Raw genomic sequence first — 19,270 nt, 5'->3', positions numbered from 1 at the left:
CTGTTTGCTGTTGTTGTTTTTAACTTCAGTGTGTTCTGTCTGTTTCTCGCTTCAACCTCAGATCAGTTTCATCCAATTTAATGTTTGAGCTTCACAACCTGATTAAAAACATCTTGGTGGTCGTCTGTTTCTCTTTTTAAAATCAACGGAGCAGCGAAGCCTCCGTTGAATGTAACAGCGGACTCTTGACGCTTGTTGTCATGGATACACTGCAGCTGCTGTCAGTTACACAGTCAACGATGTTCTGGAATCACCATGGCAACATCCTAATTAGATCCCTGTGACTGTGTCCACGTTTCCGATTCCACGCGGTGTGAAAGTTTAAAGGTCTTCAGTGATTTTAATGTGAGTGTTTGAAGAAGAAGAATAACACAAACCGGGATGTAAAGGTTTTTATTAGAATATTCATCAACAAAATTTCTTTGTCTCAACAAAATACAATAATTTCCTGTTTTTTGATGAATTATAAATAATAGTTACAAATGTGGTTTCATGTGATGAGGAGAATCCAAACATGTATTCTTTCCTCTGGTGTTCAGGAATCAGAGGGAGGAGTTTTACTTTGAAAGGAGAGGTTGGATCATGAAGGGTGTGTGAGCAGCAGGGAGACCTTTAATTTGGTACGAGTGTTTCTTCCCTGCTTCACCAAATGTCTTTACAAAAATAACAACGCTCAGGTTGGAATAAACGACAGGAAACGAGTTCATCCATCTATCAGAGTTTTTACTTGTAAAAATAAAGTTTTGTTGTATTCTAATTAAATTACTTTTATTTTGAAGGAGCCACATAATTGGCTTCATTCATTTGTCGAACTAAATTTTAAGACCAATTTCACAAAAAGTTCAGAGTTCTTCCTTTTTATTTCCGGGAGCTTTGGATTAGTTTAATGAAATGAACAATCAGAACCCCCCTCCTCAAAAAACAGGAGAAAATAAAAAAGCCAAGCTGAGAATGTGGTTCACACCCGCCCTCAACGAGGACCCGGGGGAGAGGAAGTCGTTTTGTCGGGGACCTACATGAACATGTCATCATAGCCGGGCGGGGGCATGTGGTCTGGGTCTGGCCTGGAGAACAGACACAGAGTCAGAACTGGTACATTCAGATTTCACTCAGTCCACCTTAAATGATTGTGTGCGTGTGCGTGTCACCCTGGTCGGTGTCGTCCGATTGGTCCAAACGGGTCAAAGCGAGCTCCTGGGGGGACGGCTCCAGGAGGAAGGATGTCTGGGATCCCGCTGGACGGGTCAAAACCAGAGCGAGGATACCCCGACCTCAACGGGTCCACGATCATCCCACCTCCGCCCCGAGACCTGTGGGGGGTCAACCTGATGTAAGGTGGGGGCTGTGGGGGAAATCATGTTAAACCCCACCCCCCACCGACAAACACCATTCCATCAAATTAAAAAAGGACTCGGCTGCTTCTTTAAAGAAACTGATTTCAGGTGAACCTGCAGCTCATCCTGATCCAGATCACAGATGGACTCGTGGTCTGGGTCTGACTCTGGTTTGGGATTCAGGATGTTTTTGGTGGTTGGAGCTTCACGCGTCTCTGGACAGATGCCAGTAATCCGCCTCCGCCTTTTTCTCGTTTGACCCCAAATCCCAGATTAGAAGAAAACAGAGCGGAGCGGAAATATGTCTGAAAAGGATTCACTCTGGAGAAGAGAGGAGGACTCACCCAAAAGGATCCAGATCTGCTCCTCCAGCTGCGAACGGAGGAACCATGGGGCCGGGCCTGAGACACACAAACAGACATCATCAGGCTTATTGTCTGTTTCATTTCGTTAAACTGACTCTCTTTGGCTTCTGCAGACACAAAAGTCTGAAATTCACTGATGGTGTTCATGTGTTCACACTCCATCTCCACCCTGCAGCTCTGACTCAGTTTTCTCTCTGTATCGCTCACAGCTCCCTCTCTCTCTGTTTATCAGTTTTTTGTATTATCATCATCACCCCCCCGGTCTCCTGGGGATGAGGAAGCGACAGCAGTGAGGTCGATAAAGTGCTGACATCATCTCACATCTCATCTGATTGGGGAGGAGGACGGGGAGGAGAGAAGCAGAGATTGAATATGTCCTGAAGCGCTCTCTCTCTCTCTCCGCTGTAAATATTGAATAAGGGATACTGCAGAGACACACCCACACACACACGCACGCACACACTTTGCTGCTCCAGAAGAGTGTATGTGTACTTCTGTCTTATACTTGATGGTTTCTGGCACTCACAGCTTCTGAGGGAAGTCTGTTTGTGTGTGCGTCTCCTGTTTTCACCCACCAGTGTGGTTGCGTCCCCGGCCGTGGGTGTCTTCTGGGGATGTGAAGAGGGTCGCTGTCCTCTCTTCTTCTTCTCTGCTCCTCGTCCTCATCTTCATCCCTCCGGCTCGCCCTCTCTGTCTTCTGTGCCGTCGGTTTGTCCTGGGGGGGCAGCAGCTGAGACTTCACCTTCTCTGACAAACTGTCTGTGTCTTTGAAGACACTGTAACACAAAAAAAACAAAAAAAAAAACAAAACACAATTTATCAAAATAATAGTTGGTCTTGCTTTGTCCAGCTGTTATTCATACTGTAAAACTTCCAACCTGTCAAACGTGTGCAGCTGGTCGGCATTCACGTGGTCACTGATGTTCACGGTCAGGTCTGTCACCTGCTGTGTGCTGGAGTTCTACACACACACACACACACACACACACACACACACACACACACACACACACACACACACAATCAGGTGATACAACAGTCCCACTGAATGGTTTTGATGACCTCTGCTGGTCGTTGCACCAACAGGCCATTTGTCTTTCTGTCTTCTGTGAATCTAAAACCCTAACACATCAGGATGTGTATACTTATTTGTGTTGTATTGTATATTATTAGTGAGCCCTTTCAAAACAAAATGCTTCATATGAATTATTAACTCAAAGGTTTGGCATTTATAAATAAGCAGCTTGTGATCTGAGGCTATAGGTCAAACTGATTGAGGCCTTTTGCACAGTGACTCTCTCTCTCTCTCTCTCTCTCTCTCTCTCTCTCTCCTCTCTCTCTCTCTCTCTCTCTCTCTCTCTCTCTCTCTCTCTCCCTCTCTCTCTCTCCCTCTCTCTCTCTCTCTCTCCCTCTCTCTCTCTCCCTCTCCCTCCTCCCTCTCCCTCCCTCTCTCTCTCTCTCTCTCTCTCCCTCTCTCCCCTCTCTCTCCTCTCTCTCTCTCTCTCTCTCTCCTCTCCCTCTCCCTCTCCCTCTCTCTCTCTCCCTCTCCCTCTCTCCCTCTCCCTCCCTCTCTCTCTCTCTCTCCCCTCTCTCTCCTCCCTCCCTCTCTCCCTCTCTCCCTCTCTCTCTCCCTCCCTCCCCTCTCTCTCTCTCCTCTCTCTCTCTCTCTCCCTCTCTCCCTCCCCTCTCTCTCCCTCTCTCCCTCTCTCCCTCTGTCCCTCTCTCCCCCTCTCCCCCTCTCCCCCTCAACCCAACCAGTCGAGGCCTCTTAAAGGAAGTTTTTCCTGCTCATTGGGGGATCTGTTTGTCTCTTTAAATAATTTTAGAGTTTGATCTAGACCTGCTCTATATGTAAAGTTCCTTGATATAACTTTGTTATGATTTGGTATTATTTTGGTTTGATTTGATCTGCGTGGAGTTTATGGATGTGTTTCTGTGATTCCTGGTAAAATATGATTGAGGTCTACAGTTTGACACTGTGAGCTGCTGTGTTCAGTCTAGCTGCCGTGTCCGGACTCAGGCTGGTGCGGACTCAGGCTGGTGCGGACTCAGGCTGGTCCGGACTCAGGCTGGTCCGGACTCAGGCTGGTCCGGACTCAGGCTGGTGCGGACTCAGGCTGGTGCGGACACAGAGGGCTCCCTGATGTTTGTGAGCAGTGATTACCATCAGGTTGAAGATCAGGGTGGAGTCGACAGCGATGGCCTTCAGCAGCATGTGAGTGTCGCCGTCTGCAGGTTTGTATCGGAGGCTGTAGAGCTCCTTGTTGCTGCTCCAGTCGGAGGGAAGCAGCTCTGACTTCTTATCACTGCTGGAGGGCTGAAAGACAGAGAGGCAGAACTAAACACACAGGCCTGACAGGACACATTTCAGCAACCAGACAATTCAACATAAAGAGAAAATACACAACACATTCAGATTCACATGGAAAATAAACAGGATTAAAGAATGAAGCTGTATTTGAACTATATCCGGGTTAGCTAGCTGATGATGACACGACAGTTTAAACACAACAGCTGACACACGATGCTAAAGCTAACCTGATGGTTTTCTTTCTGGGGTGAATAACTTCATCAGAGACAGAAACGATCCTCCTGAATCAGTAACAGCAATGAATTATCACGACAGATCAGTATTTCAGTAAAGAATGCGGATTTCTGTGACTATCTGGTCCCTCCGTGGTCCTCTTTGTATTAAATATGTCAAACGATGAAAGTTAAAAACGAGCTGAATGTTAAATCGTGAACCAACAGCACGGAAACTAAAGCCTGGATGAAATAACGTGAAGTTGTCGGGTTTCCTCACCTGGTCTCCGGACCCGACACACCTGAAGCCGGTTTTGATCATCTCCCAGTGGACGAAGCAGACCAGGGCGTCCTGAGGAGAGCCGATGGAGCCGGACACCGAGCTGAACAGAACCTCCAGGCCGGCCATGTTTCTGCTGTCCGGCGGACTGAACCCGGTTTCGGTTCGGAGACGAAACGAAACCTACGGCGGTCAGCGCTTCCGCTCTGAGCCCTTCAGCGTAAAAGCGCAGCAACGACAACGACCAACAAAGGAAATTTGAAACAGAAAATATATATCATATATAAAACAACGCAAATTAATTAATTAATTCAACATTTTACTGTTTTTTTTACTTTCCACGCTTTAACACGAGTCTTCTGATACTGTAAAGAGGAATTATACTGTCACGTTATCGATTTTTACGATATCTGGATACAATAAAATGAACCAGGACTTCGGATTGAGAAAAGGCTTTACTGTCCGAGTTTCTTCACTCTTATAATCAGTTTGACATCCGATCACTGGATCATCTCTGCTTCCTGAAGTGGTTAGAAAAAATCTGGAAAACTTTCTGACATTAAGGTAACATTTATTTGCCTAATATTGTTTAATCTTCACTAATTACATCGACTCCGGAATGTACCAGTTTTAAATAAATACGTCGACTATTGTTAATGTGAACGAATTTTGTTTTAATTAGAGAAAAATATAACATAGCCGGAAATGGTATTGACAGTGTGTAACTTTATGATTTAACTGTGTTTTGATCCAACACAAAAAGATTCCTGGTGGAAACATATTTGAGTGATTTGGTTCCGCTTTAGAAAACGGACTGAATTAAGAGTTTATGTCAGATGACTATACGAATGTAACGAATAACGAATAACGAATTTAGTATATAAAAATACAAAATGAACAAATTGTGCTAAAAGACAACTCGATAAAACAGAACAAAATACGACACAGTCACAAATTGACCAGCCAAACCATTCACTTATGTATTATTATTATTATCTGCGGTGAAATTAAATTTAAATCGATAAACTAATATTTATTAAGAATAATTAAAATATTAATAACAATAAATGGACAGGGATAACTCATCTTAATTTGTTTTGTATTGTGATTCCGTTCTGTTTCACTTGTACGCTAAAAGACTATATTTCCCATCGTCCCTCTCGCGGGGCGGGCAGCACTTCCATGTCAAGATGGCGGCTCCTTTAACTCTGCTCCTGCTCGTCGCCGTGACGGTCCGTGCCGCTCTCTTCAGGTCCAGTTTGTCGGAGCTCATCTCGGAGCGGGTGGAGGTGGTGTCCCCGCTGACCGCCTGGAAGAGAGGTAAGCCCGGCCCCGCCGCCTCTTTGGGCTCGGTACCGCCGCCGGGAAGCCGCTCTGGTTCGCCCCGCAGCGCGGCGCTGTTAGCCGGGAGGCGAAGGGAGTCAGAGGCGTCGGACCGGTCCAGCTGCAGAAAAGAACCTCGTTTCAAATTTATCAGAAGCAATTGAAGTGGATGAGCTTTGTTCTTGTAGCTTGTTTTGGGCCCAAAGATAATAATGCATTGACCGGTGACACCGGAGTCTGATCACAGATCTCCGGGTCTCCTTTACCTTAAGCCCAGCCAGAACCAGAACCCCGAACCCAGACCTCCATCTGCCCAGGATCCCCAGGTTTAGTCCACATCATCTGGGCCACAAACAGGACTGCAATCCGCCTAAAGTCCTGTTCACACATCTCCAGGATAAACCCGATAAGCATGAAACAAACCGTCAGTTTGACTATGTGGAACTGGAAGGCTGTTACTAAACACTGAAGGTGGTTTTATGTTTTATATTAAACTATGAACATAAGACAGAGTCTGACTCTGGGACACTGTGGTTGATTAAAAGTCAGTCACCTCAATGGTATATAAAAATATTTATTTTCTGCTTGTAATAAAAAAGGTGAAGACTTGTGGTTTTGGCTGTGTATGTCTTTAAGTGTGTCTGTTGGGGAGCTCTGGGGCTTTGGTGCTGAAGGACACACACACAGTAAACCGCAAAGTGTCTCGTGAATTGTCCATTCAGCATCCGCAGCAGGAAGTTGCATCATTAAAAGGGGCTGAAATGGTTGTCATGACGACTGCAGCTGGATGTTAGAACTGTGTTACGATGATTATAGTTGATTATGTTTGTTTGTTTGTTTGTTTGCAGTGATTGAAGGTTTGGCTCTGCTGGACTTGGGAGTCTCACCGTACTCCGGAGATGTTTTTCATGAGGTGACACACACACACACACACACACACACACTCAGTGCACACATTTCTGCTATAATGTCTGCGTTTCCTCCTCAGACTCCTCTCACCATTTACCTCTTCCACTTTCTGGTGGACTATGCAGAGGTGACGTTTATGGTGAGTGTTGCTGGATCTTCGGTGTTTTCAGATTACTTGGTGAGATAAAATGAAACACAGAAGAAGAATGTGGTCACACCAGATTCTTAGGGTTAGACAGATTCACTGTACGATCAAAGATGTGACTGAATTCAGCTCACAGGCTCTTTTAAAGCCTTTTTGTTTCCAATTCTTTGTTGAGCTCCACATTATCTCATGTCATCAGGCGTGTCTGCAGCTGCTCCATGTTCAACAGACAGATGCTCAAACTGCTGCTTTTTACTGTCACAGTTCGCCCTGACATCAGCTGTTAGGCCTGTCACTCTACACGTCTTCATCAGCTGCTCCTGTTCAGCTGTATCATTCCAGGTTTACACAGTAATCAGTGAACCTGTTTCACCTCTGCAGAATGAACACACTGAGAGGAGCATACTTCACATGGATGACAGAAATCATCTGTCTATTCTCCACTTGATAAGAATATGTATTGTCTCAGATGGAATACAAAGACATCTGAAGTACTTTGGTAAAAAAAAAGAGTGAGATGTGAAACTTGTGCATTTGCTTTGTTATGTATCCAAATAGTTGAGTGTGTCTTTTTATTGATGTTACAAAGAGACTCACTTTCTTTTCCTAATTATTATTTATTATATGTGTCATTCTTTGTTGTTGTGTCTTGTCAGTTGGCGGATGTGATCACTGCTGTTGCGCTTTACATGGCAGTGAAGGACTACAACAAACAAGTGGTAAGAGAATAAGAGAATGTGATGATTAAATCATCAGGACTAAAATAATCTGATTTAAAATGAATAGAATAATCTGAACCAAAATCATTAGGATTAAAATGATCTGAACCAAAATCATCAGTCAAACTCAACAAAACATTATAATGAACTAGTCAGTTATTCGCGTCCCCTGTCAGTGGTCATAATATGGTGGCTGATTGTGGATGTGCAGCTATTACTGATACGATTGAAAATCTTCTGTTTTGCGTTTGTGTCTTTGTTGTGACAGTGTTGTAACATATTTAATACTGTTTCAGTTCAGGAAGCAGAAATTTGCCCTGGAGGCAGATCGCTACCCCCTCGACTGTCTGGAGCTCATCAGAAGCCCCAAAGAAATGTACTACATTCCTCTGAAGGTCGCCATGTTGTGAGTACCGTGTGTCTGTGTGTGTGTGTAACAGTATTGCTACAGATATATGTTATATATGTAATATGTTCTTTCTTTTGTTTTCTTCCTCTTCAGTTATCTGTTAAACCCGTTTACCATCTTGTCCTGTGTTGCCAAATCAACCTGTGGCCTAAACAACGCCATCATCGCTCTCTTCATCCTCTCCACGATAAAGGGTACGGTCCAGTTTTACTCCATTAGTTCAACAGGATTATCAGGGCTGCTTCTCTCAAGCATAAAGAATTTTATTTTGCTTTTTAAACATCAGCTTTCAGGCGTCTTGCTTCCTAAAAACAGAAAAAAGGTGATTGATGATTATTTGATTGGTTTGTTTTAGATTTTTTTCTGTGTTTGTGTTGCAGGAAATGTTTTGCTCAGTGCCATATTTCTGTCCTTGGCCACGTATCAGTCCATCTACCCCCTCACTCTCTGTGCTCCAGCTCTGCTGTATTTGATGCAGGTGTGTTTAAACAACTCTAGCAGCTCTTCTGACATCTGTTCCTTTGTCCTGCCTTATAAATCTGTGTGTCACTCAATGGATTTGTGTGTTTCTGTAGCGTCAGTACATTCCTGTGAACTTTCGGCGGGCCAGTTTCTGGTGGTTCATCGTGCAGTACGCCTTCATGTACCTGGGCAGCCTGTTTGTCATCATTTGTCTCTCCTTTTTCCTGCTGGGCTCCTGGGACTACCTGCCCTCCGTCTATGGTTTCATGTGAGTGGACACGAGAAGACAAAACTGTCAGCCTTTATTTATTTGCCTAATATTGTTTAATGGATAAAAAAGAGCTTCTTTGACTTGTTTGCTGCTGTACACATTAAAGTAAATGTGTTTTTGTTTGTGTGACACTGCCCCCCACCTCCAGTCTCTCAGTCCCAGACCTGACCCCAAACATCGGCCTCTTCTGGTATTTCTTTGCCGAGATGTTTGAGCACTTCCGCCTCTTCTTCCTGTGCGTCTTCCAGATCAACGTTTTCTTCTACACCATCCCTCTGTCCATCAAACTGAAGTACGTCCTCCCTGCCGCTCTTTCACCATCTGTTTGTCCACTTAAGGTCTTTTGTTTCTTTTTTATACCTGATGCTCCTCTAATAGTTTATATTTCTGTCACAGGGAACACCCAGTGTTTCTGATTTTCATGCAGTTGGCTGTGATCTCCATCTTCAAGTCGTACCCCACAGTGGGAGACATCTCCCTCTACATGGCCTTCCTTCCTGTTTGGAGTCACCTTCACAGATGTGAGCTCAGAAATCACATAAGATGTTTGTGCAATCTTGATCGTGGAGATTTTTCTTTCAGCTCAGCTGCATTAATTACCAAAAACAAAACCTTCACCGTGAAAGCTAGTTGGCTTCATGAAACCGTCTGTCCTGGTATCTGTCTCCATCCAGTCTTGAGGAACATCTTCCTGGTGTCCTGTGTCCTGCTGGCCTGCTCAGCTCTGTTCCCTGTCCTCTGGCACCTCTGGATCTACGCTGGCAGCGCCAACTCCAACTTCTACTACGCTATAACTCTGCTGTTCAACGTGGCTCAGGTGGGATAGTCTGAATGGGGTCCCCAGGAGAACTGTTCAGATCTTTAGACTGGACTCTTGGATCTTTCCTGGGCTCCTTCATGCTGCCACTGAAACCTTTGATTTTCCTGCCTCAGTCAGTTATTGATCAGCCACACTGTTGTGGACTGGATCGTCTCTGAGGTAGTCCTGGTCCTGCCAGGTATGATAAACCCCAGCCTCTGTTACCCAGAGATCAAACTGGGGACTTGCTGGCTGTAAGCTATCAGGGTTTCCCTAAGCGTTCCAACATCAACCCACAAACACAAGAAAGCTTTTTAAGTCGAGGGAAATGTGGGGGACACACGGGTAGTCCAGAGTGACTGAACAGATGACCTGCTGTTTAGGACTGAGGGTGCCCGTTTGACCGCTGGGCCATCAGGAGGCCCCACATGCTGACACAAGGACATTCATTAGTCAGCTACTTTGGATATTTTTCTTTATCAGTTGTTGTTTCCTCCACAATTTTCAAACGGGTCCTCATTTCACACATTGACAACACACGGTCCACACAGTGACGACAAGTCTGTGTGTTTCTATCCAAAGCCAGTCTGCTCCTTAGTCACCGTCAGCTTTTCAAACATAAATAAACTTGTTCACTTTGTGAAAACTTTTGTGCAGTTTTCAGCAAAACGTCAATGTTTCATGTTGAATTTTGGGTAAATTTCTGGCTCCTGCCTGAATGTATATTTCATTGATGTTGCCTCATAAAGACACAAAGAGACAAAACTGCTGCAAAAGATAAGTTTGAAAGTTTTCATTTTTATTTCTTTATGCTCGGTGTGAATTCATCCTGATTCCGTTCATGTCTCCTCAGATTCTTCTGGTGTCGGATTATTTCTACGCCTTCTTGAGGAGAGAGCACCACCTGACCTACGGACTCTACCTGAAGAGGAAAGACGGCTCTGAGGCAACACTAGTTTTAAAATAAAACAAACTCAAACAGACACACACTACAGTCTCTATCAGGTAGGGACAAACTGCTCAAGGCCTCACTTTTCCTCCAAGCGAGCAAGCAACTGAGAAGGATCAAAGTCTTCAAAGCTGAACAGTTTCTCAGACCAGCGTTTGTCTGCGAAGACTTCATATGCAAAAGATACAACAACAAAACAACAGACTCATGCAGATGTTGCAGATGTAGAAACCTCACTCCTGCCATGTGACACAACAACTAATCAGTTCCCTCTCTTCAGTCTGTCCTGGAGAACTCTTATGTTTAAGCCTCCCTCCACCTGGAGACCATGCCCGTGAGGGCTGCTTTTATTTTGAAGCCTCATTCTTCCTTGCAGCCAATCTAAGAGAGTTTTATTTTGAGACTTGGTTCATCCTATAACTCCATCCTGCACAGCTTTTGTGTTGAAATACCAGCTTGTCATGCAGCGTCCCTCAAGTTCTTTTATTTCAAAGTCTCTCTCCTCATAAAAATATAGGATATTTTCCTCTGTGATAACTTCTGATTATATATTGATTTCCTGTTTAATTTTCTTTATTGTGTGGGAAAAGGAAGAGGGAAACATTTCCTCTTGAGTCTTCTTCATCTTTGTGTTCATCTTCCTCCCAGTTTTTTCAGCGTTTGCCTTTCACCTTGTTTTGACAGTTTTCTAATGGTTTAAACTGCAGACGATCAGTGTTTCATCTAGACCGCTCAAACCAGTTCTAACCTCATTATGGTTGATATGGGAGATATTTGGATCAGCCCTGGACAGTTTGAATGTTTTGTTCACGTATATATGGAGGCTTTTGGTTTTTGTGTTAAACAAACGGCTCCTCTAGTGGCCTTGTGTTTAATTGCAGCTTCTTAGTTTTTAAACCCACAAAAGTTTCACAAAGGTTGGTAGGAAAACGTTCATGTTTTTATTTTCTCTGTTGATACAAACTCAACTCGACCTTCACATCATTCATAAGTATATAATGTCACTGAGGATGATTACAACAAACAACAAATTTCATAAATCAAATTTGTGGTTGAAGGAAATTACAGGTTGAAGTCAGTAGATAAAGGTCAGGCTCTGTTTGAAATCAGTCACCAATCAGTGAAAAATGTCCCATTTGAATCACATTAGCTGTAAAAGATTATTATAAACAGTCTTAGGTTTATTTCTTTATTTCATATTATTTAAACCGCTCATCTGTTTCATTGGAACGTTGATGTGGCCGTTTCAATACCAATAAATGAGAGGTAATTTGTGATATTTATTTATTTGCTGCACTGAAACTTTACAAAAGGAGATTTAATTTCGGGGTTCTTTCTGTTCAGGAACTGTTTTTGATACTGTAAATATGACTTTTGTTTTGTTACACATATTAAATTACAGGGTTTGAATGGGGACGATGCTCTGCTGTGTTTGGCTGCTCAGTGTTGCATTAGTCCGTTTAATAATAATCATTTTTATTTATTTGATTTATTATCGTCCTGTTGGATTCCAATCCGACGAGAATGCAGCGCGCGCAGGTTTGATTCCCGGACGTTGCCTTGACTACGGGCCGCGCGAGGCTTCCAAAGGGCGCGAATGAACCGAACTGCCTTTCCTCTCAGTCCCCGCCTTCTGACCAATCAGGAGGCATGACGTCACTCCGCCGTTTGAATATTCATCACTTTTCGCGGGCTTTGAGCGGTCACATGGCTGTTTCGCGCGTAAAGCGACTCTCGGCCGGAAGAAGAAGCGTCTTCAGCAGCAGTCAGAAGCAGCAGCAGCAGCGATGGCGGTGAGTAGATAAAAACCGAGAAAGACGGATAAATCACACGATCTCTGCTTTAATGTTCTGACCTAAACTGACAACAGAGATACAATTCACCGACTCTTTGTTGCTGCTTGTATTCCTGATGAGAGTTTGTTGTTCTGTGGGGATAAGATGAACGAACAGAGTTAAACATCAGCCGGTTTCTGTCAGAAAACACGAAAACGAGTGAAAAGATGAAATCTGAAAACACTGAAAACACTCAGTCTTTAGTCTGAACTTTGAACAGTCTGTTTGTGTTGGTAAAGAAAAGGCCATGTGGCTTTGGAGCTTCTGTTGAACAGAACCAAAGCTCAAACTGCTTCAGTTTATCCTCTAAACACGAAGAACATGTTCATTTTTAACAATAACGTAGAAATTCATAAACTGCACATTATTACATTATCATTACTGTTTCCTGTCTCTGCATCAGTTACTCTAACATAAGATCAAAAAAGATGTACAACAACAATGGAAAGAAATTATATTTTAGTATATTTAGTGAGAAACTGGACCTTGATCTTAAGCATCTGCTTTTAAAAATACAAACTGGGAAATAAATCATGAAACAAAAGGATCATTGATTTATTTTTGAAAGTGATGTCAAAGCAGGTACCAGCTCAGTCAAAAAAGACTAAAAGGTGGAAAAAAACACAAACATAATACAATCAGTTTAATTCAGAACAGAGTTTGAGCATCAACAACAAACTAAAATCATAGTTAACTTTGGCGATGTTTTAAAATAAAGACTAAAGTGCCGGTGTGTTCGATAGGATTCCTCTGAGTCCTTTCACATGGCCACCAGCCCCAGCCGAGCCTCCAGGAGGGGGGACCTGACGTCCAGCCCCGGACGGGACCTGCCGCCCTTCGAGGATGAGTCGGAGGGGCTGCTGGGGGAGGGACATCTCCCCAACGAAGAGGAAGAGGATGGTGATGGGGAGGAACTGATCGGGGACGGGATGGAGAGGTGAGGACGGAGGTGGATTCGCCCCGGAAGTTTCCAATACGAGAGGTTTTTTTTTTTTTTTTTTTTCAGATAAACAGATTAATGCTCCTCCTCACTCAGGGACTACCGTGCCATCCCAGCACTGGATCGGTACGAGCAAGAGGGTTTGGACCTGGATGACGAGGATCTATCAGAGCTGTCACCTGGCGCTCGGGCCGCCGCCGAGGAGGCCATGAGGAAGAGGGACAGAGAACAGGGGATCAGCGGACGACTGAGGATCGGGCTGCTCTATGGTGGGTCAGATATCTCTGTTTAAGCTAATTCAACATTTATTAATGTTACTGATTAAAATGTTACTCGTCTCCTTCCAGAGGGATAAACCAAAGAAGTTGGCAAAATTGGCCCCTTGAAAATAAGTTCTTTGTTTTTGTTGTTATCCAGACAGTGAAGATGAGGATGATGAGCGTCCGGCGGCCCGACGAAGGCGGTTTGCTGAGAGAGCAGCGGAGGGCGTTGACGGAGAGGAGGAAGAAATGATTGAGAGCATTGAGAACCTGGAGGACATGAAGGTTTGTGTGACGACGTGGCAGTGATCTCGTGTCTGAGCTGGATCTGGACTCTTGACTTCATGTTCCCGCTCTGCAGGGCCACACTGTGAGGGAGTGGGTGTCGATGGCAGCTCCCAGGCTGGAAATCTACAACCGCTTCAAGAACTTCCTGCGGACACACGTGGACGAAAATGGCCACAACGTCTTCAAGGAGAAGATCAGCGACATGTGTAAAGGTAACCGCGGACACGCTAACCAGTCTCTGTCGTGGACTCTCAGAACTGGTTTTAACTGAATGAACCCAAACTTTGCATCCAGAGAACAAAGAGAGTCTGGTGGTGAACTATGAAGATCTGGCTGCCAGAGAACACGTCCTGGCCTACTTCCTGCCAGAGGCTCCCAGTGAAATGTTGAAGGTGAGTTGAGTTCAGGTGCTGCTCAGGTTTAGTTTGCTTGCTGTTTTGTTTGTCAGCTGATCCAAATGTCGTCTCCGTCTGTGCTCAGGTGTTTGATGAGGCAGCGAAGGAGGTGGTTCTAGCCATGTACCCGAAATACGACCGCATCGCTCACGAGATCCATGTCCGCATTTGCAACCTGCCGCTGGTGGAGGAGATCCGCTCCCTCAGGTGAGTCCTCTGCATATCTCTTTGAGACATTCAGAGTTGATTTTATCATTTTATGTAAATAATTAATGTTATGTGTTTTGGTCCGACAAACTGCAGTAAATGTTGCTCCTCTGGAAAAGTTGGAAGAAGCTCCATCTTAATGTTTCAAATGTGAAAATTATCTAAAATAATGTAAGTCTGTACCGTATTGTCAGATTCAGCCTCTCTGACAGCTCTTCCTCCTCCTCTTCCTCTTCAGGCAGCTCCACCTGAACCAGCTGATCCGGACCAGCGGCGTAGTGAGCAGCTGCACCGGCGTGCTCCCCCAGCTCGGCATGATCAAGTACAACTGTAACAAGTGTAACTTTGTCCTGGGGCCTTTCTTCCAGTCCCAGAACCAGGAGGTGAAGCCTGGCTCCTGTCCCGAGTGTCAGTCCCGAGGACCCTTCGAGATCAACATGGAGGAGGTGAGCTGTCTGTGCTCCTGAGGACACTGTGACCTCACAGAACTCTGGTCAGCATGATTTTTATCCTGGCCTCGGTGGATGACGCCGTTCTCTTCCTTCTGCAGACGGTTTACCAGAACTACCAGAGAATCACCATCCAGGAGAGCCCGGGGAAGGTGGCGGCCGGCCGCCTGCCCCGCTCCAAGGACGCCATCCTGCTGGCAGACTTGGTGGACAGCTGCAAGCCTGGAGACGAGATTGTGAGTGTGAATTTAGTTTGAATGTTTAATCCTTCAACCTCATGGAAAATGAGACTAAGACGTAACCCCGCCCCCACCAGGAGCTAACAGGCATTTACCACAACAACTACGACGGCTCTCTGAACATGTCCAACGGCTTCCCGGTGTTTGCCACTGTCATCCTGGCCAACCACATCACCCGACGGGACGAGGGCGTCGCTGTGGCTGAGTTGACGGACGAGGATGTCAAGGCCATCGTGGCCCTGTCCAAGGACGAGCGCATCGGAGAGAGGGTGAGGGATCACGGCGATGAGATGCCACCACACTGCAGGCCATATCACAGCTGTACAGATGTTTTCTGACCGCTTCTGTCTTGTGTTCAGATCTTCGCCAGCATGGCTCCATCCATCTACGGCCACGAGGACATCAAGAGGGCCCTGGCCCTGTCGCTGTTCGGAGGGGAGCCTAAGAATCCAGGTCTGAACTCTGGCCTTTAATTACAGCCACTGGATTGAACCCCGCAAACTCTCAGAATAAACAGCCCTCTCTGTCCTCCAGGTGGGAAACATAAAGTCCGAGGAGACATCAACGTCCTGCTGTGTGGAGACCCGGGAACAGCCAAGTCCCAGTTCCTCAAGTATGTATCAAGAGACCAAGACCCAGAGTCCAGGTTTATAGTCGGTGTGAATGTATAAACAGATTCATAGATAAATTTATATGGAAACAAAAACTAAATATACCTTTTTGTCTGTTTAAAGCTAAGTTTCTGTTGTGTTTTTCATCTCTCTACTTCCTGTGCCTAATAAACTGATCAGTGTATCAGCAGATTTAAAATAGAGCCCCTGAAAACAATCGTCCTGGCACCCTTTCCTCTGCAGATACGTGGAGAAGGTGGCGAGCCGTGCCGTGTTCACCACCGGTCAGGGCGCTTCGGCCGTCGGTTTGACCGCCTACGTCCAGAGACACCCAGTCAGCCGCGAGTGGACGCTGGAGGCCGGCGCGCTGGTGCTGGCCGACCGCGGCGTCTGTCTGATCGACGAGTTTGATAAGGTGAGAGACAGGACTGGATCTGTTTCTGCAGAAGTTAGAATAAAACCCAGAGCAGACGTGTGACGGACTCTGTACTGCAGATGAACGACGCCGACAGGACCAGCATCCACGAGGCCATGGAGCAGCAGAGCATCTCCATCTCCAAAGCCGGCATCGTCACCTCGCTGCAGGCCAGGTGCACCGTCATCGCCGCCTCCAACCCCATCGGTGCGTCAGACGAGAGAGATGTTTCAAGTGTTTTTATTCAGCACTGCTGATTATTTCAAAGTGTTTCTGTCCATGAAAATCGACGTTCACAGTTCAAATTGAATGGGATGTGTTGAGCTGCTGTGGGGAAACCGATCCTCTCTTTAACACACTCGTCTGGAACGATTGAGCCGTTCTGTGAATGAACTCCTTCTGACTGGTGAACTTCTTCTGCAGGTGGAAGGTATGATCCCTCCCTCACCTTCGCTGAGAACGTCGACTTGACTGAGCCAATCGTGTCGCGTTTTGACGTGTTGTGTGTTGTCAGAGACACCATCGACCCCGTGCAGGTACACAACCACACACACTCCTCATTCAAATCATCTGATTCTGTCTGATCAGTTCGGACTCTGTTCTCTGAACTAACTAAAACACTCTGAATGTTTCCTTCTTTTACTGATAAAAGCAGAATAACCAAAGAAAAGTTGAACACATTAATGAGATGATTTTTTTTTTTTTTTTTTTTTTTTTTTTTATACGTACTTCATATTTCTCATCAGAAAAAAAGTGAAAACATATTTACTGCCATGAAACAAACTGACTCATAATTAAATTTCAGCCCCACACCAGATAAATCCTATTTATTTTTTAATCTTTTCAACAGAAGATTTGAGGTTGAGTTTAATAAAGTTAAATGGCTATCAAACTTATTTCCTTTTTGTTGATTGGCTCTTTTTTCCTGCCGACCAGGACGAGATGTTGGCGCGTTTCGTGGTCAGCTCCCACATCAAACACCACCCCAGCCACAGGGAAGGGGGCGTGGCCTTGGAAGAGGTTGTCCTGCCCAACTCATCCGACGTGCCGCCGATTCCCCAGGAGCTGCTCAGAAAGTACATCATCTACGCCAAGGAGCGGGTACGAACACGCCCTGAGACACTTCCTGTCTCACCAGCATCGCATTAAATATCAGAAACCTGCTGTTGAACCTTCTTCATGATAGAAAACAACTTTTTCAGTTTAGAGGCTGAAGTCTACTTTAGTCGATGAGCTGAGAAGCTTCTGAGTGGAAAAATTACGCTGGATCAGGTTTATTGATATTTGAAGATAGATTTTTATTCTTTATGTGCAGATTCATCCCAAACTGAACCAGATGGATCAAGACAAGGTGGCTCGCATCTACAGCGACCTCCGTAAGGAGTCCATGGTGAGTCCTCCAAAGTGAAACGTGTTCAGACATCCTCCAGTTGTTTTCTGCAGCTTTTCAATGTCGGTCCAATGTCGCTCTCAGGCCACAGGCAGCATCCCCATCACAGTCCGCCACATCGAGTCCATGATCCGCATGGCCGAGGCTCACGCCAAGATGCATCTGAGGGACTACGTGCTGGAGGACGACGTCAACATGGCCATCAGGGTCATGTTAGAGAGCTTCATCGACACGCAGAAGTTCAGCGTGATGAGGAGCATGAGGAAGGTTTGTCTATTTTTAATAGTCAGGTCTCTATTGGACGCTCCTATTGGCTCAAGTGGGTGACCTCACGGCCAATCAGAGTCTCTGGATCAGTCCTATATGTTTCTGAGTTTGTGTTGACAGATATTTGGAGCTGATTTTTTATTTTTTTTTTTCCCCCAATCAACTCCACATGATGAAGACCTTTGGTTTGATTTTCTGCCTCCTAGCGAGAGCAGGTGAAGCTCTCTGGTTTTTGCTGCGCTGATGTTCATGAAGTTGTTTTTGTGTCTGTCTCCAGACCTTCGCTCGATATCTCGCCTTCCGCAGAGACAACAATGAGCTGCTGCTCTTCATCCTCAAACAGCTGGTGGCTGAGCAGGTGGCCTATCAGAGGAACCGCTACGGCGTTCAGAACGACTCCATCGAGGTCGCGGAGAAAGACCTGCAGGACAAGGTGACGAGGCCTCGCCGTGTTTTCGTTTCTGCGGAGCGTTCAAGGGAAACGCACTGACTTTTTCTAATCATCTTCATCTTGTTTCCTCCTCTTCCTCCTGCAGGCGCGACAGATCAACATCCACAACCTAACGGCGTTCTATGACAGCGACCTTTTCCGCTCCAACAAGTTCAGCCATGACGGCAAGAAGAAGCTGATCCTGCAGCAGTTCTAGGACCTGCCCTCCCCCGCCACACGTCCTCGTCCTCTTCCTCCTCCCCCGTAGTAAAACTTCATGAACTTTTCAGGTCTAAACTGATCTGGATGTGAATTTGATCTTCATCAGTAGCAGAAGGTCGGCGGCCGACTGATGGTGCTGGTCTGCGGCGGCTCTGCTGATGTTTCCAGAGGTTTATTTTGTAGATTCACAAAGTCAGTGTCACTTCCTGTTTATACTTGATGTCATCACTGCGGTGTCGTCAGTCGTCGCTCAGATGAGGCTGATTGTAAATAGATGTACATGTTTGTGTCGGCGCCAGAAGTGATGGAAGAAAATGTTAAAATGTGGTAAAGCAAAAAAACAAAAACCCATTTGATGTTTCTACTGTTGTGTTGGCTTGATGTTGGATTGTTGATCTGTTTTGATATTAAACTTGTATTTGTTAAACAGCCTGTTTGTTTGCGCACTTTGGCTCATAAACTGATTTAATTTTATCCACCTGAATGCCTCATCACAGTCTCCAGATGATGAACCTTAAAACACTGAAGTGATCTGTTAACAATCACACCGTCGGCCATCTTCAATTTATAAACAATCTGGAAGAAAGTTTAAAGATGAAGAAAAACAAAATCTTAATGTGGTCCTAAAAGGGTTAAAATTTCCTCTGGTGTTTTAAGAAAAGTTTTGAATTTATACATGTAAACTTAAAGTATTAAATTAGCTTTTATATTCTCCAATTTTGACCAAATTAATGAAAAGCTCAAAATAAACTGATCAAACTTTAATGGTTTTAACATATTTAACAGTTTTTAATCATGCAGAAGGCCTTCGGGTTTTGGGTTTGTTTACTTTAT

General features: G+C 45.1%; 3 protein-coding genes across 3 annotated transcripts; 2 read left to right on the top strand and 1 right to left on the bottom strand.

The window, feature by feature from the left end:
- Positions 1-377: 377 nt before the first annotated feature.
- LOC115043991 (proteasome inhibitor PI31 subunit-like) lies at positions 378-4,677 on the bottom strand. Its single transcript, XM_029502805.1, has 7 exons — positions 4,503-4,677; positions 3,864-4,016; positions 2,578-2,660; positions 2,275-2,475; positions 1,679-1,735; positions 1,149-1,310; positions 378-1,064 (listed from the first exon to the last, which is right to left on the bottom strand). The coding sequence occupies exons 1-7, from the start codon at positions 4,629-4,631 to the stop codon at positions 1,013-1,015; spliced, it is 837 nt and encodes a 278-aa protein (XP_029358665.1). The 5' UTR covers positions 4,632-4,677; the 3' UTR covers positions 378-1,012.
- A 1,003-nt stretch (positions 4,678-5,680) lies between these two features.
- Positions 5,681-11,904, top strand: LOC115043986 (phosphatidylinositol glycan anchor biosynthesis class U protein-like). Its single transcript, XM_029502793.1, has 12 exons — positions 5,681-5,822; positions 6,674-6,738; positions 6,814-6,873; positions 7,536-7,598; positions 7,895-8,004; positions 8,101-8,201; positions 8,388-8,485; positions 8,583-8,737; positions 8,889-9,032; positions 9,137-9,261; positions 9,415-9,557; positions 10,393-11,904. Exons 1-12 carry the CDS (start codon positions 5,693-5,695, stop codon positions 10,504-10,506), a joined length of 1,308 nt encoding a protein of 435 aa, XP_029358653.1. The 5' UTR covers positions 5,681-5,692; the 3' UTR covers positions 10,507-11,904.
- Positions 11,905-12,232: 328 nt separating this feature from the next.
- On the top strand, positions 12,233-18,858 carry LOC115043982 (DNA replication licensing factor mcm2). The gene is made up of 20 exons (XM_029502789.1): positions 12,233-12,281; positions 13,067-13,260; positions 13,360-13,532; positions 13,681-13,808; positions 13,885-14,023; positions 14,106-14,203; positions 14,292-14,413; positions 14,652-14,859; positions 14,964-15,098; positions 15,179-15,370; positions 15,461-15,554; positions 15,636-15,714; positions 15,956-16,127; positions 16,208-16,334; positions 16,551-16,663; positions 17,064-17,228; positions 17,443-17,517; positions 17,602-17,784; positions 18,062-18,217; positions 18,321-18,858. Exons 1-20 carry the CDS (start codon positions 12,276-12,278, stop codon positions 18,429-18,431), a joined length of 2,670 nt encoding a protein of 889 aa, XP_029358649.1. The 5' UTR covers positions 12,233-12,275; the 3' UTR covers positions 18,432-18,858.
- Positions 18,859-19,270: the final 412 nt, after the last annotated feature.

Source organism: Echeneis naucrates, chromosome 5 (assembly GCF_900963305.1).
Source record: "Echeneis naucrates chromosome 5, fEcheNa1.1, whole genome shotgun sequence".
Lineage (NCBI taxonomy): Eukaryota > Metazoa > Chordata > Actinopteri > Carangiformes > Echeneidae > Echeneis > Echeneis naucrates.
Note: the sequence above shows the minus strand (reverse complement) of the source record. Positions and strands in the feature narration are given on the sequence as shown.

What these genes read in the sequence shown, in the direction of transcription:
- LOC115043982 (XM_029502789.1), top strand. An exon ending in CTCCCAGTGAAATGTTGAAG is followed by an intron (nt 14,204 to 14,291) that starts GTGAGTTGAGTT and finishes GTCTGTGCTCAG; the next exon opens with GTGTTTGATGAGGCAGCGAA. An exon ending in AGAAAGACCTGCAGGACAAG is followed by an intron (nt 18,218 to 18,320) that starts GTGACGAGGCCT and finishes TTCCTCCTGCAG; the next exon opens with GCGCGACAGATCAACATCCA.
- LOC115043991 (XM_029502805.1), bottom strand. Translation starts at nt 4,631, where the DNA reads ATGGCCGGCCTGGAGGTTCTGTTCAGCTCGGTGTCCGGCTCCATCGGC. An exon ending in GTGTCGGGTCCGGAGACCAG is followed by an intron (nt 4,017 to 4,502) that starts GTGAGGAAACCC and finishes TCTGTCTTTCAG; the next exon opens with CCCTCCAGCAGTGATAAGAA. An exon ending in ATCGGACGACACCGACCAGG is followed by an intron (nt 1,065 to 1,148) that starts GTGACACGCACA and finishes TCTGTTCTCCAG; the next exon opens with GCCAGACCCAGACCACATGC.
- LOC115043986 (XM_029502793.1), top strand. Translation starts at nt 5,693, where the DNA reads ATGGCGGCTCCTTTAACTCTGCTCCTGCTCGTCGCCGTGACGGTCCGT. An exon ending in GCTGACCGCCTGGAAGAGAG is followed by an intron (nt 5,823 to 6,673) that starts GTAAGCCCGGCC and finishes GTTTGTTTGCAG; the next exon opens with TGATTGAAGGTTTGGCTCTG. An exon ending in TTGGAGTCACCTTCACAGAT is followed by an intron (nt 9,262 to 9,414) that starts GTGAGCTCAGAA and finishes GTCTCCATCCAG; the next exon opens with TCTTGAGGAACATCTTCCTG.